Source organism: Enhydra lutris, unplaced genomic scaffold (assembly GCF_002288905.1).
Source record: "Enhydra lutris kenyoni isolate GAN:26980312 unplaced genomic scaffold, ASM228890v2 scaffoldscaffold6, whole genome shotgun sequence".
Classification (NCBI taxonomy): domain Eukaryota; kingdom Metazoa; phylum Chordata; class Mammalia; order Carnivora; family Mustelidae; genus Enhydra; species Enhydra lutris.
In genome coordinates, this window is record NW_019154090.1 from 988,459 (window position 1) to 1,015,044 (window position 26,586).

The 26,586-nt window shown below is 62.4% G+C and overlaps 1 protein-coding gene across 2 annotated transcripts; it reads right to left on the reverse strand.

Moving 5' to 3' along the window:
• Positions 1 to 12,087: 12,087 nt before the first annotated feature.
• On the reverse strand, positions 12,088 to 26,233 carry LOC111141791 (solute carrier family 17 member 9). 2 transcript variants are annotated; one of them, XM_022494608.1, is made up of 13 exons: positions 26,068 to 26,233; positions 20,738 to 20,935; positions 20,210 to 20,349; positions 18,790 to 18,889; positions 17,487 to 17,617; positions 16,936 to 17,032; positions 16,631 to 16,727; positions 15,963 to 16,050; positions 14,991 to 15,025; positions 14,536 to 14,651; positions 13,830 to 13,885; positions 13,658 to 13,687; positions 12,088 to 13,155 (listed from the first exon to the last, which is right to left on the reverse strand). In XM_022494608.1, exons 1-13 carry the CDS (start codon positions 26,133 to 26,135, stop codon positions 12,992 to 12,994), a joined length of 1,320 nt encoding a protein of 439 aa, XP_022350316.1. In that variant the 5' UTR covers positions 26,136 to 26,233; the 3' UTR covers positions 12,088 to 12,991. The 2 variants fall into 2 exon arrangements, with proteins under 2 accessions (XP_022350316.1, XP_022350315.1); XM_022494607.1 differs by having other exon boundaries at positions 13,088 to 13,687.
• Positions 26,234 to 26,586: the final 353 nt, after the last annotated feature.

The window sequence follows — 26,586 nt, forward strand, 5'->3', positions numbered from 1 at the left end:
GCACGGCGGCGACAGATGGACATTCGCCTCCAAACCTCTGTGCGCCCAAGCGCAGCACAAAGGGGCCCGGGATGTTTTCAATATCACACACTTGCCTCGGGGCCTGTCTTCAATCCCATTTACCGAGGGCTGGGGCTTTTTTTCATCAGTCAAATGCCTTAAGCACTTTGTCAACTTGGACATCTGGCCGCACGGTGAAAATTATTTTATTTGCTAAAATATTTAATAGTGTTGCAGGGTTTTGCTGGAGACCTGGGCCGCCATGAAACCTGCGGGCACGCAGCGGCTCCAGCCAAGAACCACCGGCCCTCACGGTGGGCATGGCTCTTCCCGCTGGAGGAGGGAGAATGTGCTCCCCTCACCGCCTGACGATGGCTTTGTGGTCCTCCCTCCCTAGGCACAGTGAGGATCTGGGAAGTCCGAACACAGTTGAAAATGGGCTCCAATAAGCCCTAGACACACACGTCCACAGCGGCACTGTCTCCACACTGCTCGGTGCTGCTTGGGACCGAGACCTAGCCGAGGATGAAATCAGCCCAAACGCCATCCGCAGGCGAACGCATAAACGGGATGTGGTCTGTCTCGACAGTGGTCATTCTTCATCATAATAAGGATGGAGTTATGGCACACCCCGGTGTGGATGGGCCCTGAGAGCATGGCACTGAGCAGGAAGCCAGGCACAAAAGGCCACAGAGCACGTGATCCCACTTCACCAAGTGTCCACAAGAGGCAAGCGAAGAGGACAGAAGGTAGAGGCATGGCTTCCAGGAGCTGGGGGGACAGGGGCAGGGGCAGGGGCAGGCATGGGCTGGCATTCAGGGGAGGCAAGAAGGTTCTGGAACTAGACAGTGAGGATTGCACAACATTAAAATCCTTAAAGGGCACCTGGGTGGCTCAGTTGGTGAAGCATTTGTCTTCTGCTCAGGTCATGATCTCAGGGTCCTGGGATCGAGCCCCATATCCAGCTCCCTGCTCAGCGGGGAGCCTGCTTCTCCCTCTCCCTCTGCCCCTCCCCCTTCCCGTGCTCTGTGTCAAATGAATAAAGTCTTTAAAAATAAATAAATAAAATATTAAAATGCTTAAAATCGTAAATTTGTCAAAAACAGTCACAAAGATGACATGGTGCTGGTATTGATTGTAATGGCCTTGACCCTGATCATCAGAGGTCATTCATAATCAAGGCAGTCCGCTGAGTGTCCAGCACAGCTCTCTCCCAAGGCCACAGTAATGAACAAAACAGTTGGCTTTGGTCCTGGCAGAACGCACTGCTGAGAGCAGGCATGGACAGAAATCAGATAAGTCAGCCTGAGATGGAGGAAGACTTCCTGGAGGAGGTGGTGTTAGGCTGAGCTCAGGACAATGGTGGGGGGGGGGCCAGGAGGGGGACAGCAGGTGTGGGGAGGCCCTGAGGAAGCAGTGTGGCTCTTGGGGATGAGAGAAGGATGACTGGGGTGGAGAATAAGGAGGTCGGGGGGTGGTGGTGGCAGGTACCCTGATGCTGCCCCGGGAGAAGTGTGTCACCCATGTAGAAAGAAGTTGGACACCAGGGCAGTTTGCATGCCCCCTTGGGCCCTTCCCTGAGCACCTCCCATGTCCCAGACCTGGTAAAGCTCTTCTGTCATGGCCCCCACCCTTCCCTGCAGAGGACACTGCGGTGTAGGGAGGGTGGGTCACTGGGAACGCCATGCACCTTCCAGGTGAGGCGTCAAGCCTGCCTCAGGGCTACAGGGAGCCCCCCTCCAGTGCCTGCTCCAGGAAGCACCCCCAGGCATAAGACTCCTGACAAGTCCCAAGAAACTGGCCCAAAGTCTGTGGTGACAGCCGGCTCCCAGGAAGCGGAGGTCCCCGATGTCATGCAGAGTTCTCAGCCCTGGTGAGGACCTGTCTCCATCCCACACCCTGTCCTGGGCCACCTGAAGAGGCCACCACCAGGCACACAGTGTGTCGTGGCCTTGCAGGAGCAGCCAAGCGACCTACGTGTGCTTCTGCCTTAGACTGGCCTCCTCTTGCTGGCCAGCAGAGAAGGGCTCCGGCCCCAGAGCCACACACAGTCTGAGGACCCCACCCCCAAATGCCTGAGCCTGGGGGATGGCTCAGAGCAGTAGATGCTGCCATCAGCATCTGCCCAGAGCACCAGAAGTCCTCACCCAGGGCCAGGCTGACAGGAGACACAACACAGGACACAGAGTGGAGGGCCAGATCCCGGACACCAAGGGGAAACTGAGCCCTCTCCAGTCTGGAGGGTCTGCCAGGCCTCAGAGGCTGGCGTAGGGCCACAGTAGGCACCTTCTGGTGATGGTCTGGGTCAGCCATGATCTTGTCCCCAGAGAGGCTGATAGTCAGTGAACAGGGTTCCTGCACCCAGCTGGCCTCAGATGGGCCCACCCCACCCTCTTCAGTCCTATTGCCTCCCTCCAGGCCTGTCCCTGCCCCTGTGCTCACTGCCCCCTCTTCCCCACCTCCTGCCTGCCCGCATGTCTGCAGGCGCTGAGTGGGAGGACAGAGATGCACCCACTTGACCCCACGGCAGGTTGGCCAAGGCACCTCTGTGCCCCTGGATCTATCCCCAACCCTAGTGCCAGGACTTTCTGGGGAGTTGGAGGAGCAAAGAAGATTCCCGAGGCTTCCACATACCCAAGAAGCACTCCAAGACCATTTCCCCCAATACCGCCCAGAGGGGCATTGGCCTGCAGCCCCCCACACCCTCCTGGCTTCTGCACTCTGTTCTCAGAGCCCAAACATCCTCCCATCTCTTCCCCATCACCGCCGGGGGAGCCTACTCCGGCTTCCCCGCCCAGGCCAGTCTGTGTCCCCATCCCACGGGGTGCTGGGCAGGACCCCATCCTAGACGCCTGGCTTCAGCACCTCAGACAGGGCCAAAGGCCTAGGGTGCCCAGCGAGGACCTTGGAAGTGGTTCAAGCCGGTCCACCCCACCTCCCAAAGGGCACAGCCGCCAGACAAGACTTCTCTGCGGAGGAGGGTGGCGGCAGGGACAGCATCTGCTCCACTGGCCCCAAGGGGAGGAGGCATTGCAGCCCACATGCCCACACCACTGCTCACTCTGGACGCTGTGTCCTCCGCCAGCTTCTTCAAACAGGGACATTTGTTCTCCTCTCAAGGAGACCGGCTCCTGGGGATGAACCTTCATGTCCCCATGAAGGCACCAGCAGACGTGAACTGGGCTGCCAAGGCCACCCTCTTGTGGCTGAGTGTCTCAGGCTGATGCCGGGTCACTTGCGTAACCCCCAGCTCTGTGGCCGCGTCCTCGTGGGTCAGGGCCCCGCAGCCCCCTCCGCCAGCAGCACCAGGACCCCAGCCGGCTGGTTTGGACTCTGCTGTCCTCTTACCTTTAGATGTTCAGCAGCATGAATATTCTGATTTTTTATTGAAAACTAATTTGGAGTTCTCGCTCTCTAAGGGGCTTCTAATCACCAAAAACCGCCTACGGCAAGAGTTGATTGACAGGCCGACGTGGCCACTTCTGAAGAACAAATTGGCCATTGGCAGTGCCACAGACAAAGGGAAATGCCAAGGGCTTGTTATTTATGAGCTATTAGGGAGAATGCAATCAGCATCTGCTTCCCACATGGGCAAAAACACCTGTCAGACATCAGGAGACCATAAAACAACACACGTTTAATAGTTACTTTGTTTAAAAAGTCATTAAAATTGAATGTCAGCTAAAACTTAGGAAAACATTTATTCTTCTAGCCCCTTTGAATCTTGCCAGTGAGCACAAGACAGGGCCGATTCTGCCTGGTGCAGGTGCGCAAGTTTGTCAACAGGGAGGGGACTCCCCGGGGCAGCATCAGGGGCAGAGCAGGGCTGGAGGGAGGACCCCCGTCCAACAGGGCCCGCGATGAATCCCACCCCGGGCCTGTCGGGGCAGGGCTGTCTGTCCCCGCTGCCTCGGGCGCAGTTGGCTGGACAGGACGCACCCCTGTCGGGGCCCCCGCTAGGTCTGGAGAGCAGCCCGTCCTGATGGCTGGCCGCCCTGGCTGGCCCCACCTGCCGTCCTCCCCCTGCAGAGTCCTCGTGCCGTGCTGACGGCAGAGGAGGTGGGCTCTCTGCCCACAGGGAGGCAGGGGCAGGGCCCTCACTTTCACCCCCGCGAGAGCTGCTGAGAAGCCACCAGTTAGGGCCAATTCTGGAGAAGGCTGCTGACGGGAACTCAAGGCCCCAAGCCCAGGATTGGGTCAGAGTGGTGGGTGGGTCTGGAGTGGCAGCTAACCCGGCAGCCAGAGCAGGGTCAGGCCAGCTCTGGGGGAGTCTCCGCACCAGAAGGTTGGGACAACTGCCTGCTTCCCGAGTCCCACTGCTCGCAAACAACAGGTGGTTCCTGGCACAGAAATTGGCCTAAGGGCCTTGCTGTCCAGTCCACTCCACCACGTGGGTCAAACATTGAAGGTTAGTGAGAGGTTTGCACTGGCGACAGCAGGGGCAGGAAGCCCTGCTCCTGGCGAAGCCCGCTGTCATCTCAACCCCACTGGACAGCAGGGAAGGGAGACCAGGTTGGCCGGTAGCACGTCCATGATCGTCACCAGACGGGGCAGAAGAACGAGGCCAGGGTATCAAAGTCAGGTCAGGCCCAGGCAGCTGCAGCAGGCTACCACGGACTTTGGTCCAGCTGCTGTGGCCCTAGAAAGTAGCCGTCACTCTGGTTCTTGGCCCTTCTTTGCCCGAGGCCTGTGTGGTGCTGCTGGGCTTGGCTCAGGGCTTCAGACCTTCCCAGGACAATCGGACAGGTGGACATGGAGACCCTAAGAGAGACGTTCTAGTTAGCCAGCTTTGACCATGTGGCCAGTGTGGCAATGGACCAAGGAGCAAAGGCTTGTACATTCTTCACCGACAGGAATCAACCCTGGTGAAAGTCACGTCCACACAGGGGACGTGGAAATGTGTGTGGCCACAGAGACTGATGACCATGGACTTCAGCTGGCTCCCTGAGGAAACCTGGAGAGCCCGTCACAGGATGGAAACATCCTGGGGTCAAGGGGTTTGCGGTCTGGACTCTGGTGTCCTCTCACGTGGCACCTTTAGATCTGTCTATGCTAAGATCACCCACTGGGGGAAAGTAGTGGGGATAGGACAGGAGTCTGGACAGCAGAGCAGCTCTCCTGCCTGCAAAGCCATTATCCTGGGAGAAAACAGCAGGATGGTGGCAGAGGTCAGTGGGAAACACACAGGAACCCTGAAGCCCCACCCTGCTGAGCAGACCAGGGCCACCCAGGGGCTCGTCCCCAGCCCCCTCACCCAGCTCGGCCGTGGGGACTCGGGGACTCAGGGATCCCGAGGAATGAGGAACGTTGGTTTGGGAACACAATGGATGGTGAGCACTGGGGGGACTGGGTCTTCCTGTCTCTGTCCCTGTGCTGGAGGGGCTGGACAAGGGGACTCCCCAGCCCCAAACTCCCAAATGACTTTCAGAAAAGCTTTTGGACCTTTTACTATTGAACAACACTCTAATCCCTGTAGGACAGGGCCACTGACCTGCGGTGACACTGGAAGGAGCTCTGGAGTTGGACGCCAGGGCGCGGCCAGCTGGAGCCACTGGGCGCGGCGATGAATACTCAGGGACCAGGGTTGGAGATGCCGGAGAGGGATGCCGGCCAACACAGTCATGGCCCCGGACGGGGGACCACATGGCCCCAGCTGGGACAAAGTATCCTCGCAGAGGGACCCAGCTGGACCGAGGCAGGCACACACAGTGGCTTGAAGCATCATCAGCATGTGCTGGCTGTCTTCCCCTGGGGTCTGTATCCCCACGCCCTTGGCTTCTGCTTTCCCAGCCAAGGTCCATCAAGGAAATATCCTCGATCCATGGAAGGAGACAAGTACGGCTCCGGGGGGGACGATGGTGCCCACACTGCACAGAGCCGAGTGATGAGAGCTGCGGGGACTGACGTCTCCCTCGAAGGGGCTGGGCCCTGTCTCCCCACATTCCAAGGAGGTTTGGTTGTTCTCAGACACCAGGCAGGCCCCGGAACTGTCCGCGGCCTCCGTCCCTCCAGACCTGAGGGCAGGCTTGTAGCGTGCGAATGACGACGTCATGCATCTCTCCGCAGCTGTCGTGTGCTCCGGGCTTCATGGTCCCACGGCGGCTCCGCGGGGAGCAGGACTGAGCTGTCCATCCTTGCTGGATGTGGGTTGCCAGGGCGTCGTCCATCGTCTCCCCCGGGGTCTCCTGCTCCAGCACTTCTGCTCATGGAGTCTCACACACGGCGGACGTGGGTCTCTCCCGAGCCAGGAGTGGCTGCCCTAGAGACCCCCTCAGGCGGGGCCCCCGCAGACAAGGCCGGGGTGGATGCTGCAGGGGGTCACAGGGTGTCTCACCACTACCCTGTGGGGAGGGACAGAGCCAAGGAGAATTTGGGGCGCCTCGTGGCCATGGAGAGTCTCCCTCACACCACGGGAAACCCTGGGACTGCGATGGGGCTCAGATGGTCCAGCTGAGGCCGGGAGGGAGCTCTACCCCTCATGCTGCCCGGCCTGGGGGAGCAGGCTGACCATGCAGGGGGTCTGTCCCGGGAAAGGGGCTGGGCCAACAGCTGCCAACAGCCCCCACCCCCATTCTGAGTGGGGTCTAGGTGGCCCCCGGCACCTCCTACGGCCTGCAGGGCAGCCTCACCTGGCCTCCAAAGTCCTGGGCTCTGGGCAGGTGCAAAGAGGGCAGCCGCTGCTGTGGGCTGATCTGTGTGCGCCGTCCACGTGCGGAAGCTCTGACCCCTAGCGTCTGGGAAACAGGGTCTTCGCGGAGGTGTTTCGGTCGAAACAAGGAATCAGGGTGCGCCCTTCTCCAGTCTGACTGCGTGGGAGAAGAGATCAGGACCCAGACACAGAGGGAAGACGGAGGCCTCAGGAGGAGCCGAACACTGACACCTTGTCCTCGGAACTCCAGCCTCCAGAGCCGTGGGAGAACCCCTGGTCTGCTGCACTTTGTCCCCAGGCAAGTGCCGGGACAGGGATCCACCACCATCAGACCGTCCGGTGGCCCTGGGCTGGTCCTTGTGGAGGTGCCTGGTCCTGGGAAGGGAGAGCTTGCATGCAGGCAGGAGGTTTTGGCGGGTGGTGGAGAGGGGCAGGGCCACGAAGGCAGCAACGGTTTCCACCGGCTCAAATGTGGGGGGCCTGTCCCCCGGGCCTCCTCTTCACAGGGCGCAGGAAGAGACAGCGTGAGTGCCGGCTGAAGGCCCTCCGAGCCAGAGGAAGAGGAGATGCAAGCCACTCACGGGGTTGCGGGACGGCAATTAATGCTAATGCGTTCAGTAATTTAATCGGACAGGCTGTATTTCATGCCGCACGTCGCTGGCATTTTTAGTGGTGTCTCCGTTGGTCTGTCCTTGGCACAGACGCTTTCCCGGCCCTTTCCTAAAGAGGTTCCCGGGTCCCCCGCCCACCTGCGCAAAGGCAGGCATTGCTTCTGTGAGGGGCGGGGAGTGGGCGTCAGTCAGATCCTCTCTGAGCAGACCTCTTGAGCAGAGAGCGGCTGGGAGCCTCCGAACGTGGCCGCTGACCAGAGTGGGGGTGCCCCGCCGAGAGGCCCTCCTGCAGCCCCCCCGAGAGAGCGAGCCCCCCTTCTCGCACAGGCCCGTCCCAGGCCCAGCTCAAACGCATCTGGATGCTCCGGTGCCCCCAGGAAGGCTCACCCCTCCTCCCTCCCAAGGGAACCCTAAGGAACCACCCCAAACCCAAGCTACTTTATGTCCACTCTTGTATCCTCCTGGTGGCCTCCGTGGTCAGGCACGTGCGGGGGCTCCAATGACCGGGTGTCCCTGGGGAGCCTTTCCTGCCCTGATCCAAGAAATCACCTCCTTCAGGTCTTAGAGAGCACCTAGATTCAAGGTGCTCCAGGGAAGGAATTTGGGGTCTGCTCTTGAAATAGCAGACGAGATTCTCGGGGCAGATGGGTGTCCCTGCCCTGTGCCACTCCCCGCTGAGGTGGGCGCAAAGCTGCCTGACGGTTGGGAAGGAAGCAGCCCCAGGATCTCCGCCACAGGTGACTCAGTTCCTCTTGATGCTGAGTATTTCCTCCCAGCCAAACAGATGGGAGGGCAGAGCGCTCTGCTCCTGGGCTAGGCCCCTGTGTCCCGCTTCCACGGAGCCCTCCACGCAGGAACCCCCTGGACAGACCCCAGGCTGGGGGCACGAAGCAGCACCATTCATGTGTTCCGCCCTCCGAGCCCCTGTCTAGTGGGAACCTCCACCACACCAGTGCTGGGTGTGTGTGTCTGCGTGTACAGGTATGCATGTGTACGTGTGTGTGCAAGCACCCGTCTGCTGGATGCGGGGGAGGGGTGATCTAGGCAGAGACAGAGGCCGGGCCAAGATCTCGAGGTGGACAATATAGACAGGGCAAAGGGGAGGTACATCCGAGCGACCCCAGGCATCCCGTCTGAAGGCTGGGAGGACATGCGGGGCCTGGAGTCTACCCTCTGCCCCACCCCCCAGGCTCAGACCCAGCTGTCTCTGTGAGCTCGGCAAATGTCATTCAGGAGGTGGTCGGGGTGACGGGCACAGGACACTCTGGGGGACAGAGGCAGAGACGGAGAGAGCAGGACAGGGGTGTGGGTCCTGAGCTGCCCAGTTACATCGTTGTTGTCAGGAGGGGACCCCGAGGTCTCTGCAGGTGACCACTGGCTGGCAGGCTCAGATCTGCCTGCTGGGCCCTGGCCAGTGAGAGGAAACACCCCACCTGGATCCCAGGATATTAGGAGCAGGCTGAGTGTCCCCCACCCTGGCCCACCCCCACCGGTTCTAGGCACAGCTGTGGGTAAGTGCTGGTCCCAGTCCTCCCACGGGTCACTCAGGACAGGCAGAGATGTGGAGCCTGGGGCAAGTGGACAGTGCAGGCTCAGCACTGGCCTAGGGCGTCTCCGCCCAGCACCCAGCCCCTACTCACAGCCCCAAAGGCCACCACCATGGGCTCAGGAAGGGCGCTAGCCAGGCTCGAAGAGGGATCAGCCCGGGGTCACTGCCCAGGGAAGGCCTAGAGGGCGAAGGGGTCCAACACGGAGGACGCGACTCTCCGCCACCTGGACCAGCCTCCCCGACGGCTTCTTTGAAACTTGGGAGTGTAGGCCAAAGGGCCATGCTTGCCTTTAATTAAAATGCACGTCCTTTAATTAAAGGCCCCATAACACATGAAGGGCATCCGCTGAAATAGGACGTGCGACACAGTCATCTCCCTGCTGTTAATTACTAATTAATGAAGCTATTTCAATTAATAGCTTCCCCACCTCACTCCCCCGTGACAGGTCCCGTGCTGGGGCGCGTCCCAGGATCAGACCCGCTCCCGCGCCAGCAGCAGCTGTGCTGAATATTCATGCAGCCACCTCAACGCTTTTCAATTAAACATAATAAAGTAAATCCCCGCGAAAGTGCCGCCCAATGAGCCGCTCATCTCTCCTTCCTCGGGCGCTGGAAGAGGGTGACGGAATGACCCACTGCAGATGGTCGGGACAGAGCACAGCCTGGGGAGGCCTCCGCAAGTCTCCCTGGTTCTGAGGGAGGACCCAGCGGGAGGGAGCAGGTCCAGGAGTCCCCGAGGGGGCAAGTGGGGAACCCCAGGGCACTCTAGTCCTACAGAGGAAGGACAAAGCCAGAAACAGGGCCAAGGAGGGCAAGGAGAGAAGTGGGGGGCTGTTCCCATGTTAATTACGAATCTTAAGTGCCTATTAAAGACACGAGGGAGGGGCGCCCGGGCCCAGTCCTTTGAGCATCAGACTCTTGATTGTGGCTCAGCTGGTGGCCTCAGGGCTGTGAGATCCAATAGTCCTCCCGGCTCTGCTCTGAGCAGAACCCTGCTTGGGGTTCTCCCTCTCCCTCTGCCCCTCCTCCCACGCCCCCTCCCCAGCTCACACTCTCTTTCTAAAAAAAAAAGAAAGAAAAAAAGTGAGAAATGAGGGAAAAATGTCCTTTGTGGTGACCAGGAGAGGACGGTCCTGTACATGGGTGGGAGATGAAGGGAGGGCCCCCGGGAGGCAGCCGGGACCAGCACTGGCGGGATCTCCCTTGGAGGCCACTGTTCCCCGCGTCTGAACTCCCACAGTCCCAGTGCCTCCCTCAAGGAAGTCTGTGCCCCTGAGGACACAGGGTCCCCAGCCCTGGGGAAGGGGGAGGGGGACGAGCCCTGGAGCTCCACTCCCTGGCCAGTTAATCCGTCCCAGCGCCGCCCCCCACCCCCCGCCCCTGCTGCGGTGGCCACACGACCCCTGCGCCGCATCGTCCTCTCAACAGTCCCCAGGGTGCAGCCCAGCACTGGGAGCTCCGCCTGCTGAGGGCGCTGAGCCGCCAGACCGGAGCCGGGGATGGACGGGGCTGGAGGCCGGGAGGTGGTCCTCACGTGGCACCAAAAGGACAGCAGACCAGGGTCTGGCCCTGGACCAGCCTCGGGACACAGCCCTGTCCGACGGCGCCCTCTGTCGGCCAGCTGTGGGCGGCAGCAGCCTGGGCCTCCCAAGGCGCACCCAGGTGCCCCAAGCGCAGGTGCACGCCCCACTCCAGAACCCAGGGGGTTGGAGCCCCTCCTCTGGGCTCAGCAGTGGTTGGGCGGCTCGGTTCAGTGTGTGCTGAAGGAGGTGGCCACAGCTCTGCGCTCTTGGTCCCCCGCCCATGTGCCGCTGGACCCGTCCCCATCCGCCGGTGCGACCTGCCGGAGCAGCGGCCAGGGCAGGAATGTGTCCCAACCCGCGTGTGGCATCTAGCACTCCGCCCAGGGCTGCCGCCCACCACCCTCCAGCACCCCCTTGCCACCAGCACCCTCCCTGCCGGCAGCCATGTCCCCCAGACTCTGGGGAGGCCTGACCGAGGTCCACCATTGACCTTGGGTGGGGTATGGAGAGCACACCCGGCTCCAGGATGCTCCAGACCAGGAACGGCAGTGCTGGGAGGAGCTGGGCCCCTCTGCCGGGCACCAGGCCTGTGTCCCCCAAATCCCACGTACCAGCCTCCCTCCTCCGATGTTGAGGAAGTGACCCAAGGGGACCCCTGTGGCATTCAAGAGGCCAGGGCCTTGGCTGACACACATGAGTCTCAGGCTCCCCTTCTGACCAGACCCACCTTCGCCTCCTGAGTCCCACATTCGTTCAGGGGCTCAAAGTCCTAGACCCTGCAAGACCGAGGAAGGGTGGGAAGGGCCACCTCCTCGTTATGCCCTCAAAGAGCTTACGGCTCGCTACGGGTTAGAGACGCCCACGTTCACAGCAGCCGAGAGGTGGAAACAACCCGTGTCCGTCCACGGAGGAACGGAGGCACAAAATGTGGCCTGTCCACCCAGTGGAGTATGGCTCCGCCTGGAAAGGGAGGGGAACTCTGGCGCCTGCTTCCAGGTGGACACACCTGGAGCCATCACGCTCCGTGGAACAGGCCAGTCACAGAAGGACACTTACTGCCCAAGTCCGATGCTGTGAGGGACCCAGAGCCTCCACATCCACGGGGACAGAATGTGGACAGTGGGCACAAGTGGCTGTGAGCAGGGCAAGGGAATGTCGTTTAACGGGGACAGAATTTCAGGTGGGGAGGGTGGAAGATTCCGGAAACGGTTGGTGGGGACGGCTGTGCTAGGACCCTACTCGGTGCACGCCCGGGAACAAGGAGAGCCCAGCTACAGCTACCGAGGACCGACCATGCCGGGTGCCGCGGGACTCTGGCCGCGGGGAGTCTCCGGGGCTGGGCTCCACCATCGCCCACCACGGTGGTTCAGTAAAACCTCCAACCAAGGACCGCGAAGGCCTTTGTGGAAAAGTAATATTCCTAGTGCATCCCCGGTCAAAGCCACGGAGGCCAGAGAACAATCTGGGAACCAGGAATCTTTCTTTCATGTTCTTTCTGATCCAGCAGAGGGAGAAACAGGGAAAGATGCCCGCCATCCTTGTGGAGTGCTCCCCGGCCCTGAGGCCCGATTCTGGGGGTGCCTGCGGCAGGCAGCGGAGCACTAGTCACCCCTCCCCTCTCCCCTGCTCGTTCCCCTCCCCTCTCCCCTGCTCATTCTCCTCCACCTGCCCACAACCTCTGCAGGCTTTCTGGGCTGCGAGCCCAACAAAGCTCTCCTCCTAGTGGTTATTCTTTAAAAAAAAAAGAAAGAGTAATAAAGTAACAGTCTTCCTTTTCCAGTTTAATAGCCATCATTTAAATAAATCCGGGGTGATTCTTCGACGTTCTCAGTTTCTGTTTTCTATGTATACATCTTGCAGGACCTTTTATTAATCCCCAAGGCGACCAGTTCCTCTGTTAGGAGAGAAGGACTATGCGGGAGGCTCTCTGATCCCAGGGAGCACCCTGGGCAGGAGAGAGACCCACAGTCCCCTTATGCTGGCGTCAGTGGCTGCCAGGGAGGCAGAACACTTCGCCAGTGCCAAGGACCCACAGGGGAGGCGGGGTAGGTCCCCAAAGATGGGCATCTAGTCCACGGCCCGCCCACTGAATCGGGGTCTCAGTCTGGCTTCCTGAAGAAGCATTGATGCCACAGCTGCTAATGGCCTTCATGAGAGCTGTGGTTCCCACCCATGGGTGGTTCCCCTGGGGACACGTGGTGATGCTGGTTGTCATGAGTGGGGGTGGGGTCACCTTGTAGGTGGGGGCCAGGTATGCAACCACAGTGCACAGGACAGTCCCCCTCTCCCCACGAAGAATGATCCGGCCTCACGTGCCGGGGGTGGGGGGGTGAGTCTCGGCCAGCGGTACCCCAGCCCCTGCAGTGACGGGAAACCCTCCCACCGTCATGACCTCGGGGGCACGTGGATCTACATGGAACAGACTGCGTGTGTGACGACACAGCCACTATTAAAAATACTAATTCCTCTCCCCACTGACAGTCCACGAGCCCTGGAGGAGGGCGCGATCACCTCGCTGGAGAAACCGAGGCTCCCCCCAGAGCTGCCCGACTCGGCTACGGCTCACCCTCCCTCTGCTTGCTCCGTCCGGAGCGGGAGGCTCGCAAACAGCCTGTCACCCAAGGGAGATGGCACTGAAGGAACCGTAGGACAGGGGCAGCTAGAGGTCCTCGTGGGCAGGGCTCAGGTCCACTCGCTGGGCCTCTCCAAACAGCAGGAACGTGCACAGCCCCAGGCTGCCGACGGCTGCCACCAGGTTGAACATGGATGTCCAGGAGCCTGTGGTCTCGAGGAGATAGCCCCCCAGGCACACGCCCACGACACCTGCAGCGAATGGGGCAGACAGGCCGAGCACTCCAAGGTGGTCCCGAGGAGGGCATCTGGTGCCGGGGCTCCAGGAGGAGAGGCCAGGGGCGGCCTGAGGGACAGAACCTGAACTCAGGGGTCCACACCGCCAGGCTGAGGGAAGGCCGGCCTCGGAGGGTCTCGGAGGGCCAGAGACCTCATGGGCTGCCCAAGATACTGCCCCCCTCCAACAGGTCCCTCTCCAGCCCCCATGGAGAATGAGCCCCGACATTATCATCCAGACACTCAACCCCGCGAACCCTGGGCCTCAAGGATTTGACTCACATCTGTGGGTCTCATGGGGGCTGGGGTATGCCATCAGAAAAGTGAACACCGTGGAAAGTGGCTGGGTTCTCGCCCTGCCAGCTCCAAGGTCTGCACTCTCCCCTCCCCACTGGTGTGGCACTGCAGGGCTGGGGTACCTGAGGGGTGGGGAGACATGGGGGCGGGGCCACCAGGAGGCACCACACCTGCCTCTCACCTGCCAAGGCCCCAGCTGTGTTGGCCACACCTGTGAATAGGACAGAGGAGGTCACAGGAGGCCCCCCTACCCTGGGACGGTCCCTAGGGGCCCAGGGAGGGGTGAGGCTGGGTGAGGGATGCCTGGGGGGGAACAGTCACTTCCTATTCAAACAGGGGCCAGAGGTTCTCACCAAACAGAAAGCCGGCACAGGATGGAGCCAGGTCCTGAATGTTGACTGAAATGCCACTACGGGAGAGAGGAAAGCAGTGACCACGGGATGGCCACCACTCCCCTACGCCCAGGGCTGTCCTCTGAGCACCTGGAGCCTAGAAACTGCCAAGTGGGTCCTCAGACCTGAGCCCAGCCAGGGCCGGCCTGCCACGCTGGGGCACCGGGATTCAAGACCACACTAGGGGCACAGCCCCACTCAGGCCATCGTGCCCACCCTGCTGTCCCATTCCCACCATGACACAGTGCAGGAGTCCACTCCCAGGATGAAACGAACAATGGGAAGACAAGCTTGCTCGAATGCACAGTCACTTGCTGTCTACTAATTTGAAAACCATTAAGCGGCTGATTGCTAAAACAATTTCCAGTGACATCTTCCTTGTCAAATGCTGGGCCTGCTGAGCACCTCAGGAGGGCCACTGAACCAGAGGAAAGGGGCCAGAGGGCACTCCTCCCCAGCCCCTCCCTAGCTGCAAATCTAGTTTTTCCCAATATCTCGGGTCCACGCAAGCTTGATACCTGGAAAAACGTGGGCCCCCGTGGCTCGCTCTCAGGTGAGCCTGAGCCAGGTGTCTTCTCCCACACACCCAGATGCCAGCAGCCAGGGATGCTGCCAGGTGCCCGTGGGCAGCATGGGACAGATCTGGTGGGGGGTGCCCGGCACTTACCTGTGGTTAAAGGTCTGCAGGCCAATGGACGCAGACGCAAAGACCACAGACGTACAGAAACTGGAGGTGTGACCCAAACACAGGGCAAACACGCTGGACAGCCCAAGGCCCATCACCTGCGGGAGAAGGGGGGTGGCAGGGCACAGGCCGTGGCAGACACTGGAAAGCCCCCCGCTCCTGGGGATGTGTGACGCAAGGCTCCATGATAAGCCAGCCCCACTGGTCAGACTGAGAGGGGAATGGGAGCAGCCAGGCCCGGACATGGTGCCAGGCTCGGCGGCACAGAGAACCCACCAACACAGCTGGGAGAAGCGCTCAAGTCAGCCAAGCCAGCCCCCAGCACTGATCTAGGGCACCCTCCAAATGCCTTCTGGGTCAGGTAACTGGAGGTCAAATCCCTCGGGTCCCAGGAACCAAACGGGTGTCCAAAGAGGCTCATCCCACCCCCTCTCTACCTGCATGAACTTCCGCACGGTGATGGTCCTGTAACCTGAGCAGAGGGAGACGGGGAGACGGTCCCATCGGCCCATTTGTGCTGAGCCCCTGATGGCCCCTGGTGGGTCCCAGCCGGCGAGGCTGCAGAGAGGGAGCAGGGAGGGGAGGGACAGGCCCTGGGCTCGAGGTAGGGTGTCCCTCGTTGTGCAGGACGCGTGTGTACACACGTGAGTATGTACCTGCTCCCGGTGTCCTGTGGGCTCGGTGCACACGTGTGCATGAGTGTGTGTCTCGTGTGCAGGTGCGATGTGGGCGCTTGTGAGCATGTGCGCGCACGTGTGAGCGCGTGAATGCATTGAGTCATGTGGACAGGTGCCGTGCGTGCGCGTGTGTGTGCGTGCGCGTGTGACCACAGGTGCAGTGTGAGTGCGGGAGCCCACGTGTCAGTGCGTCCACATGTGTGTGTCCATGTGCAAGCCCTGCACTGGGCGTGCCCCTAGAGGACCCTCCAGGACGCGGTGCAGCAGACGCACAGAGGGAAGGCGGCTGGGACGGTCACCGACGCGCTTTCTGCACGTGTCTCCACAGCGTCTCCTCCTCCCACCGTGCTTGGACAGCACTTGGGTGATCAGGAAGGACTAATGTCCAAGCACGTCCAAGCTCTTCACCCTCAGGGGGTGCTCACTGGGGCTCACGCACATAGCCCACCCCGACCTATGACCTCTGACCCCATCAGATGACCTCTCCTCCTCTGAAGAAGGTCAGGGCCGCATCCAGCCCCTGGGGAGGAATGCCACGGCCACAGGACTCAGGTCCTCTCACGGTGCCCCACTCCCCCAGGGAAACTGAGGCTGGGGTCTCATGCTGACAGGAGGTCCTCAGGGGCAAGGCCCCTTCCCATCCTTGTAGAACTCCCCATGAGGGCTGCCTCCTGCCCCCCAAGTGTGGCAAAGTCCGGGCTGGTTCCCAGTGGCCCCTCCCCCGCAGCTCACCCTGATTGATAAGATGGTCAGACAGAAACCCGCTGAACAGACTGGCGGGAATCGCCACCAGCCAGGGCACCACGTTGAAGACCCAACCCTGCAGGAAGGAGAGAGGCCTCAGAGGGGACAGTTTGCACGGGCCAGGCGGCTGCCCAAGGCCACTGATGCCCAGGAAGTCTCTCCCCCACACAGGCTGGGCTCCTGGGCTTGGGACCTCTTTGGCCCTGACGGTCCCCCCACTGGCCAAGCTCTGGGCCCACCAGCGCGGTCTCCCTGCAGGCCGAGCCTCCCCTGTGGCTCCCCACACCGTGACCTGGCGGAGCTGCAGGTGCCTTGGGGGGTCCTGGTCACCAGATGGGGAGGGTGGCCGGATGGCTGGGCTGGTGTATACCAGGCTGCCCGGCAGGGGACACCCCTGCCCACATCCCGACCCCGCTGGCCCACCCTCAGAAACGACCATCCACAGAACGGCTGCCAAGCTGTAGGGGCAGCGTTCAGGGTCCATCCCGGGAGCAAGGGCCGTGGTGGCAGGACGCTGCCCCGCCAGGCCCAAGTGCCAGCCATGAGGCTGGGGGTGGACATCACAGGGCCACGTCCGCATGCTGGAGCCAACACCGAGTCCCAGCCCTGGTCGGCGGCGCTCCCTGTCCCTGAGAGTGCTGGCACGGCTCACCCACCTTGGAGCTGGGGAATGTCTCCTGAAAGAAGGTGGGAAGCCAGGAGAGCAGGATGAAGAAGGAGCAGGCCGACGACAGCTGGGAGGAGATGGCTGCCCTGCGGACAGGTGCCAGGCTCAGCGTCCGTCTATACCCCAGCCCTGCCCAAGGGGGGCTCTTGTGAGCACGGCCCCCCACATGCCCCACAGGGCCCAGGCATGGAGGTCAGGAGCCAGGGGTGGACTCACACCAGGGAACACCCAAGACCCACCACGCTCGACCCTGTCCCGCCGCACCCCCACACGCACTGTGGTCCCGATGCTCACCAGACTGAAGGCTTCCGGAAAAGCCGTCTCCAGGGAACTTTGGTGTGCCTGGACATCGGCAGGCCTTGCGCCAAGATGCCCAAGGCCAGGATGAGGTCTGAGGGGAACAGGGCATTTGCACATGAAAGATCCTCACCATCAGGGCACAGCCCGGCTTGCTGCCAACGGGCTCCTGTGGGGGCGGCTCCCGCGGGCCCAGCCTGTGTGTGGGCCCCACCACGCCGTCCTCCCCGCACGCATCCTGGGCTGTCGGCATTTACCTTGGAGGCCCCACACTTGTGTGGACCCTCAGTCCTTCCCCTGCCCTCTGATCTCCCAAGCCCTGTTTCCTGCCACCCTCAGACCAGCTGCCCCCCCCAGCTGCCCGTGCCTGGGGGGCGGCGGTCCCTGCACGCCTGCATGGGCCTGAGAGTGGGCACTTTCCTCAGGCTCCAAGTGGGGCAAAGCCGCAGCTCGGGGTCCTGCGTCCAGCGGACGGTGAGCGGCTATGGAGGGGACGGGCGCCTGGCCCTCACCCCTTCCGGGGCAGCTGTGTTTGCTGGCCACGGTACCTTCTCCATTCAGCAGGCACCTGTACACGTAACACACCCACAGCAGTGTGAGGCCACCCGAGAAGTAGAAGACACTCGGCCAGCCGTACCGGTCCAGGAGGAGGGAGCCCACGGCCCCTGTCACCAGCATCCTGGAGGACAGACAGTGGTGTGGCCGTGACCCCAGGCTCCACTCAGGCCAGGTGATGCCTCTGAGAACCCCCGCCCCCTGCCCCGTGGGACCTTGCCACCAGGGAAGCAGGCTCAGAAGGCCCCATCTGAGCATGTTTTGTGAGGGGTTTGGAGAATTTGGGGAGACTTCCGGATGCCTTGGACCCGGGATCCCCGCACTGCTCTAATTCCTTGCTCCCCGCCCGCAAGCCGGTCCCCATGGTAGTGTGACTTCTAAACTAAAAAGGCGGCAGAGAAAAAAGGACAGTGTAGGGGACTCAAAGGGAACCCCCTGTTATCCATCTCACAGGCACACAAGCCGACATTCTGCGATTCCTAAACCCAGAAGCAGCACAGCCGAGCACAACAGCTGGACGCCTGGCGGCTCCGGGGTTCCAGGTGCCCCCGTGGGGCCGGCCCTCCTGCATGCCAGGCCATCCGCAGAGCCACAGCCAGGACAGTTAAAGAGGGGAAGGAGGAGGGAGGGCAGGGCCGGCAGGCGCGGGAGTGCCTTCCCCTCAGCACCTCCGTGGGCAGTCTCTCCCGGTGCCTCCCAGTCCATGACACAGCCCAGGGCCCCCCGCTGAGGCAGGGTTTCAGGAAAACGGCACATCCTTCGTGGTACAAGTTTGCCCCATGCAGCTTGTCCAGAATTCCCACGGCACGGGTACCCTGGGTTTTATTTGGGTGGCTCCTGGCCCACCCGCAGCATCCCCCGGCCCTCCGATTTCCTGTCTCCGTCCTGGGGGCCGTGGCATCGGGGGCCTGAGCCCTGGGGCATTGAGGCCCCGTCAGCACAATGACATGGCCCTTCTCCCTGAGTGAGGCCTCCATGCGGGAGCACGGGCATAACGTCAGGACCACGCCCTGTGCCCCCAGCGGACTGCACCCTCTCTTGCCACCCCCCGAGCACAGATGGAAGGAGCCTCAGTGGACTGGCCACTGCCCCGGCCCACGGGCCTCAAAGCCACGCCACTGGCCCAGGCACCGGGGACGGAACATGCACCGAGAAGCACAGGGATGGCAGGTCTCCTGCAGCCCAGAACCAGCCTCCCATGTCACCCTGAGCTGCATATGCACCCACGTGGCCTGTCCCTGCCCGGACCCCACGGGCACACCCTGTGTCGCCCAGGGTCCCTGGGCCAGGACTCACCCAAACTGGGAGCCGGCCCCCACGGTGCTGTAGGTGAACGCTCGCTCGCTCTCTCGCACCTTCTGGGACAGCAGGCTGGTCAGCGCCGGGAAGTACACGCCTGAAACGAGCGGAGAGCTGTGTCCCCCAAGAGTCACCTGGGTCCTGTGAGGGGGGCCAGCCAGGGTGGGAGCCAGGCTGGGACGAGTCGAGTTTGGGGTGTCCTTCTTGCCGACCTCACCCCCAAGGACCAGCAGGACTCAGCTAGACTCCCCGCGTCCCGCGTGGGAAACAGCTGCACTCACAGTCCGGCCAGCAGCACACTCGCAGTGCAGGCCGTGGGAGGGACTTTGGGTCCCAGCTGGGGCTCCCAAGCCGCACCAGCCTGTGTCCTGGCATGGACACCCACTCATGCCCACGCACGCCCACGCTCGCGTCCACACTCATGTGCATACTCATGCCCACACTCGCGCCCACTCGCGTCCAAGGTCCATGCACAGCCCTGTGCAGCCGCAGCGCCCCGTGTGACCCTGCCTTGAACACCCCCAGGGCCATCGCCGTGCGGGGGCAGGAAGGGAGCTTGGCTGAAGTTTCCTTACAACTTCCTGTGAGTCTACAATGATTTCAATCTGATTTTGATTTTGATTTTCAAAATCTGATTTTGTGGTTCCCTTTTCCATGCTTTTCTCTAAAATACCAGGAAGAACTAAGAGGCCAGCGGGTGAGATGGGACTTCGCCTTCCCATTAGGGTTCTGCCCCTCCAGCCCCCACCAAGTGCCAGTCACCCAGAGTGATGGCTGCCCCTCGAGCCCCCTGTACTGGGCCACAGACTGGCCTCCTGGGAAGATGGGGACATGGCCTGAGCTGAGGGCCACCTGGCTGGGCACCCCGAGAGCCGGCTCCTGCAGGGGCCAACGGCCGGTAAGCCAGACTGCCAGGGCTGGTTAGCACATTGGGAGAGGTGTCGGTCCTGGGTTGGCCCCGGGGGCAGCCTGTGCCCACAACACGCGGACACTCAGCAAATCCCCACTGCGCCGCAGGCCATGGTGGCGACAGTTCCCACACACCAGGCTGGCTGCCGCCATGTCTCTGGAGCAGAGGAGGGCGTCTGATGTTAGAATGTGCCAGGCTGGGAGGTGTCTCCAGGGCAGGCAAACCAGCCGGTGAGAGTCACTGAGAGCGGGCGTCTGCCAGCGCGGTCCGCACTCCCGCTGCCCTGCCCAGGGCCGTACAGCCAGGCCCGAAGCTCCCGCCACCCTATCAACGGCCACACAGGGCCGTGGACATGCCTCCTCTGATCTAGGGCCCATCCCACGTGGGAGCACTCGTGAGGACAGGCATGTGCACGCATGTGCACTCACACACGCGTGTGGACAACGTGTGCACCTGCTTTGCTCGCCCATGGCTGAGACCAGGAGGGACGCTACAAGGCAGCCCTACCTTGGAGCAAGCCCGTGAGGATGCGCGAGAAGGTCATGAAGACCAGGTGCGCGCCGCTGAGGTGGGTGAGCAGAGGGGTGGCGGCGGTGAGGAAGCCCCAGGCGCAGGCGGACAGCAGGATGACCTTCTCCCCGCCGATCCTGAGGAAGGACAGGGGGACAGTGACAGGAGCGCGGAGGCCGGACAGCCGGGCAGGCTGAGAAGATCCCACCCGCAGAAACCACAGCCAGAGCCCACACAGGCTCTGCCTTGTCCTCCTCTTCAGAAGAGGCCGACGGTAGGAGTGCAGTCCAGCCTGTCCATCTGTCCCAACAAGCACCGCACTGGGCTGCCGGGGGCTCCTCAGGGTGCTGAGAGCCCCCGGGGGAGCTGTGCACCTGCCCGCACCACCCTTCCGGCCTCCCCCGTGGAGCTCGGCTCTCCCAGCTCATGTGTTGCTTGGTGGGGGGTGGGCAGGTGCACATTCAATCTGCAGGAGCCCCGGCCCCAAGGCAGCCCCAACCCCGCGTGGGGAGCAGCGCAGCTCACCGGTCCCCCAGGTGGCCGCCCACCACCTGCGTCAGGCAGTAGCCCCAAAAGAAGCTGCTGAGCGCAGTGCCGGTCTCCTTCTTGTTCCAGCCGAAGTCTTGGCTCATGGACACGGCGCACACGGGCATGCTGACGCGGGCACAGTACAGCAGGCACGTGCCCAGCAGCAGCGTCCCCGTCCACGCCTGGCACTCGGGCCTGCAGGACAGAAGGGGCCGCGTCAGGCCTAGAGGAGCAGCACGGCCTCCTCCAAACACCCCCGTCCCCAGGTCTGTGGCTGAGACTGCGAACCAGCCTCTCACAGCAGCAGGACCGGGAACAACCAGCCAGGTAAAATGGGCGGCAGCTGGAGGGTTGTACCCTCTGGGACTGGACCAGAGCACCCAGGTCCCAAGCAGCTGACAGCTCAGTAAGCCGCCCAGGGGGCGCTGGGGCTGAGGCCGAGGGAGGGCCTCCCACAGGGTGGGAGCCGGACAGTGGGTCCCCGGAGGGTGCCCAGGAAAGCGGTGTCTGCCCAGCAGAGGACCTCGGGCAGGGGACACGGCGCCTTCAGGGCAGTCGGCTCTTGGAGAACCTGGGCAGGTGTCCACACAGGGATCATCCTTCAGACTCCTGGCCCATGCTCTGTGACTGGCCCTGACACCAGGCAAGTCAGAAACTGCATCAGCTGGGGGAGACAACAACCCCATGCACGTGGGACCCCAAGTGGGGTCCTGGGCGTCAAAACAAACAGTAGGATCTCCACGAACGATGGGCTTTGGCTCCTCGTGCCATGTTGACATTTGCTGACAGGACGAAGGCAGGACACGGACAGGTGTGGCAGGAGGTGCCCTGGGCATAGGGGACCCTGGACCCTTCAGAGAGACTCTGGAAATCAAGAACTGTTCTCAGAGACAAAGCGGACTTTTCTATGATGAGAGAGGGAGGAGCTGTGGGTGCCGTTCATGTGGGCAGGAGATGGGCAGGGGTGCTGCGGCGGCAGGGGCTTCGGGGTGGCTGGCAATGCCTCAGGCGGTGGGCGGGGAGCTCAGGGGTCCCACCCGCACCAGACGTCCCCAGTAGGGCACGGGGCAGGTGGCCGGCCTCTCCCCCAGGAAAAACGACCTCCTACGTCTGAGGACACCTGCTCGCCGGCAGGTGGCGCCCAAGCCAGGAAGCAGACGATGGGCCTAATGAGATGCGTCTGTCACCCCACAGGCAGGCCCCAACCTGGCACCAGGCCCGCCTCTCCAGGGGAAGAGCTGGCCAGGGGCACGTCAAGGTTGCCCCCGCCCAGCAGGGTGGACGGCTGACCGTGGGAGTCGTTCTGGGGACTCACCGGGGAGTGTGAGCTTGCCCCTGCCGTCTGTGGGGCGCACGGCTGACCGTGGGCACCTCTGGTTGAGGGTGTGGCCGGGCCTCTTGGAGCCTGTTTCCTCAAGGAAGAAGGGCTCATGCCCGTGACATCTGCCCCTTGATGGGTAGTAAACAGCAGAGTGACCAGCAAGTTCCCAATGTCCCAATAAGGAGCCATTGGAACTGCCTGGGAGGGAGGTAAGGCCACCATGTCCACGTCCTCTGGCCGGCATGCCCATGTGCGAGCATCCCCCTTGCAAACCACCATGTACTTTTCCACAGTCAGGAGGAGGAGGCCCTCTGCCTGGCCAGGCCTGCGGCGGGACCATCCCTCCATGGCCGCTGCCCTCGAAGAGGCCACAGTCCCACCAGCAGACACAGCTGATGAGAGGTTCGCCAGGACCACGAGGGGGTTTGGGGTGAATGAGTCCGGTTCCAACAGCCTGGCCTTCCGTCTCCCAGCAGACCCATATCTGTAGGCCAGGCCCCATCTGGGGCTGGTTTGGGAATTCCAGGTCCAACACGCTGGCTGGTTCTCCACGGGGCGTGCAGTGCAGTAGAGAACTCTGCAGGCAGAGGGGCTGGGGCGCCGTCTGGGCCCACCCTCCACGTGCACGGGGAAGAGGTGGGACCACAGATTTCAAGCTAGATATTGGTGTCCAAGGGGTACCATGGGTGGGACTCTGGGGCACCCCTCTGCTGCCCTCTGCGCTCACATATGAGTCCAGTGGGAAATAGGGTCCTGTGCTAAAAATACACCCAGCTCTGTCAATCCAGAAGCCAGACGCCAGACCCTGCCTCGGCTAGGCTGGGGGAGGCACTCCACTGGGAAATGGGCCAGGGACCCCTCAACATCATGCCCCCCCACTTCCTGGTTCTTAAAATGTCCCTGGAGTGATCCAGAAGCCAAGACAACAGAGCAGACCGGTCCCAGTGGCCTCACCCGCTGGAGAAAGCAGCGTGGAGGGGCCGGCCTGGAGGGCAGCTCACTGGCTCTCCCTCTCGGCTACTTTTCTATCCAGAACAAGACCATGAGGTCGTGGCAGGGCCAGGGGGTGGGGGGCGGGCATCTGCACTTGCTCAGGGCCCATCTGCCCCCGATGCGGGACCCTGTGGGCTCGGGCATCTGTCTCTTCCCGGGTTCCAAACCTGAAGAGAACAGCCCGTCTACCCAGTGCCCCTCCCTGGGCCTAGACCAAACCCGCCCTGTGAGCACTCACCCCGGCGTCCGTCCCCATGTGCCCATCCTGAGGGCAGCAGGCCTGTCAGGGACTTCCGAGCAAACAGCCCTGCTGGCCTACTAGGGAGGCCCAGAGGAACACAATCCAAATGGCTCATTCGAGCCGGGCCAGCTGCTGGCCTATGCCTAGCCGGCTGCCGCCCGTGGAGCCCCTGGGGGTGTGCCTGCCCCGCGGCATTGCTGTGGCCTCCAGATGCCCCATCCCGGGTGAGCCACGTGGGCCCACAGTATCCCTGTGCCTCCGCGCTCGGGCTCGCTGCCAGCATCCATGTGCCTGCCCAAGGGCGCTAGCAGGACAGCCGGACGTGGGAGCAAAGCTTTCAACAACCCCTGACAGCCACCGTCCGAAGGGGCCCACACAAAGGAGCTTTATTCCCTTCTGTGGTCAAAGCCATGAAAGGTCACCTGCCCACCTGGCCATTGGGGGCCTCTTCCTGGTGAGCCCAAGAGCTCCCATGAGAAGTCCAGTTAGAAACACCGGGGGCACCTGGGTGGCTCAGTGGGTTAAGCCTCTGCCTTCGGCTCAGGTCAAGACCCCAGGGTCCTGGGATCGAGCCCCACATCGGGTGCTCTGCTCAGCAGGGAGCCTGCTTCCCTCTCTCTCTCTGTCTGCCTCTCTGCCTACTTGTGATCTCTGTCTGTCAAATAAATAAATAAAATCTTTTTAAAAAAAAAAAAGGAAAGAAAGAAACACCGGAAGGCCAGCTGAGGCTGACCCGCTTGGGAAGGGTGGCCCGTACCTAGAACGCGGTGCAGCCCCCTGGCCTCCCATGACCACAGCAAGCCAAGAAAGGCCCCTCAGCGTGCAGGCCACCAGTCGGCTATGAGCCTGTGTGGGGCTAGGTGCTGCAGGCTTCCTCCTTGGGCCCTGGAGGCCCCCCAGGCCCTGAGCTGGCAGGCACTGCCAGTGAGGCGGGTGAAGTGCCTTCCTCTACAGCTGGTGGGGACACAGAATGAGCAAGTCTGGCTAGAGGCGGCGACCCGACAAGGACAGCTGCCCGAGGGCTGGTGAGCACGCCAGGCCCAGACTCCTTGATCTTGCGGAGGGCTGTCTGGGAACACAGAGGCTATGGCGGGACGAGCCAGGAACGCTCCATCCTGCTCACTCTGCCCGGTCCTGGGCCTCAGGTCCATGCCCCGAGCTCAGCAAAATGCTTCCTATAAACCTTCTAGAACCTTGTGCTTTCTGCCAACGGCCCCTGTGCATAAGAAGCATCCACGGCTGAGCAAATGCGTGGCCACGTGGCTCCTTGATTCAGAAAAGGGAACTGTGCCAGCGCTGCAGGCCTAGAGAGAACGCACAGGTCCAGGGCCACCGGCTGCCCCCACCCCAGCGACACGGCTGATGAGTGGCAGCTCTGCCTCCCAGGGCCACAAGAGCAGATGCAAGGTTGTCAACGTGGAGGGCACGCCACATCAGCTGCAACAAACTGCCACACTTCCTGTGACTGACATAACTGTCCACTCAGGGGTGGGGGTGGGGATGACCTCGTCCCAGCAGAGCCCAGGTCCATCCAGGACCCCCCAGACCCCTCCGGAACTGCTGCCTCACCTGCCAAGGGCCTGGGGGGCTGCAGGTGCTCCCTCCTGAGCCACAGAGGGAAGAAGTTAAGAAAAGGCCAGCCAGAGCCACGGAAACCGAACCCGAGAGGGAAGTTTGCAGAACATGCTGTAGCCATGGCCACAACACTCTGCCCACACGGCCATGAAGCCTGGATCAGCACCTCAATAACCAGACAGCAGGGAGGGAAGACAAGAGCGAGGCAGGCCGCAGGGCACTCCTGGACCCGGCCGTACCCCTGAGCGCAGCGCCCTGTCCCGGGGATGCTTGGCAGGGAGACCCGGCCCTTCTCCACCCCGCTCTCCACACCCCGTCCTGCAGGAAACTTCCAGCTTCTGCGGGCCACTTCGCAATGTCGGCCTCTCTCCAGCTTCCCCACTAGCTTTGCCCTCATCTTGCCCCAGCCTCGGGGGGTGGGGAGCTTCCCCTTAGAGGCTTCCTGCAAGCCTGTGCCTGGACGCAGGGGCAGGAACCAGCCGTCGCCCTGCAGAGAGCAGGCTCCCCGGGCACTCAGAGCTGGAGGTGGACTGGTCTTGGGATCCCAGGGCCCAACTTTGGACCCAGCGTCCAGCTGGCTGGCCTGAGGGGCTGTGGTCCACAGAACTAGAGCAAGGGCTGAGGCATGTGGTCTGGGGTCTGGGGTCTCCTCAGAGGGGCCGTTGCGTGTGTTCCTGCCCTGGGGACTTCTGCACATGGCAGTGGACATGGACACAGAATATGAAAAGGAGTGGGCAGTCGGCCTGGGCCCCACCCATGGAGACCACAGCATACAGCTGGCAGGTGGAGGCAGGACTCAGACCCACCCCCCACCCACAGGCTCCCCAGCTGCCCTGCCGAGTGACCCTGTACCACTCCCCCTGGCCCTCAGGCCTGGAAATCCGTGTGGTCTTACCTGGCAGGGTCAGTCCTAGGACTCCCAGCTGTGCCTGTGAGCTGGCCCTCCACCATCTAGGATAACACCCCCTGCCCCCGGGCAGGCCTCCTGCAATTCCTCCTGCCTGCACAAGCCCAGGACCCTGGAAAGCCTGCAGAGGGCTCAAGGGGCACTCGCTGGCCCTGGGACTGGATGGAAGGGAGGAGGATCCTGGATTGGGTCTGGGTAGTGCACGACCTCAGGGGTTGGAGTGGTGGCCTCGGCCCCTTCCCAAGCCACCACGCTCCCCCCATTCCCCCCAACCCACACCTCAGCCCCACCTGGACCACTGGGTGTTCTCGGCCCCGTCCCTGCGGGCCTCCTCCAGCGGCAGCGGCTGCGGCTGCATCAGGGGCGGCCGTCCGCGGGCACACGGCTTAGCGCGTCCAGTCCAGGTTGGGCTCTTGCCTGGCCGACCCACACGGGCAGCACCGCCCAAGGCCACGTGTCAGTCCCAGCAGCGCTTCGCTTCCGTCTGGCGCTCCTAGGACGTGTCGCCCCGACGGCCACCGCGAAGGGCGGGCGGGCGGGGCGGAGCACACCACTCGTCCCCGCCCCATCCCCGCCCGGCGCTCTGCGGCGGCCCCGGCGCTCTGCGGCGGCAGTCAGCATCCACCTCCCTGCTGCTCCTGGGGGCACGGACGCAGGCAGACGGGGAAGGCGTGGGGTTCCCTCCCGCAGGCTGGACAGCCCAGGCTACGGTGGGGCTGTGCAGGGGCCGTGCTGCGTGGTCCTGGCACGGGGCATTTTGACTTTGATCTTGGACACCTGCCGTGAATTGGGGGATGGTGGTGGCCCCC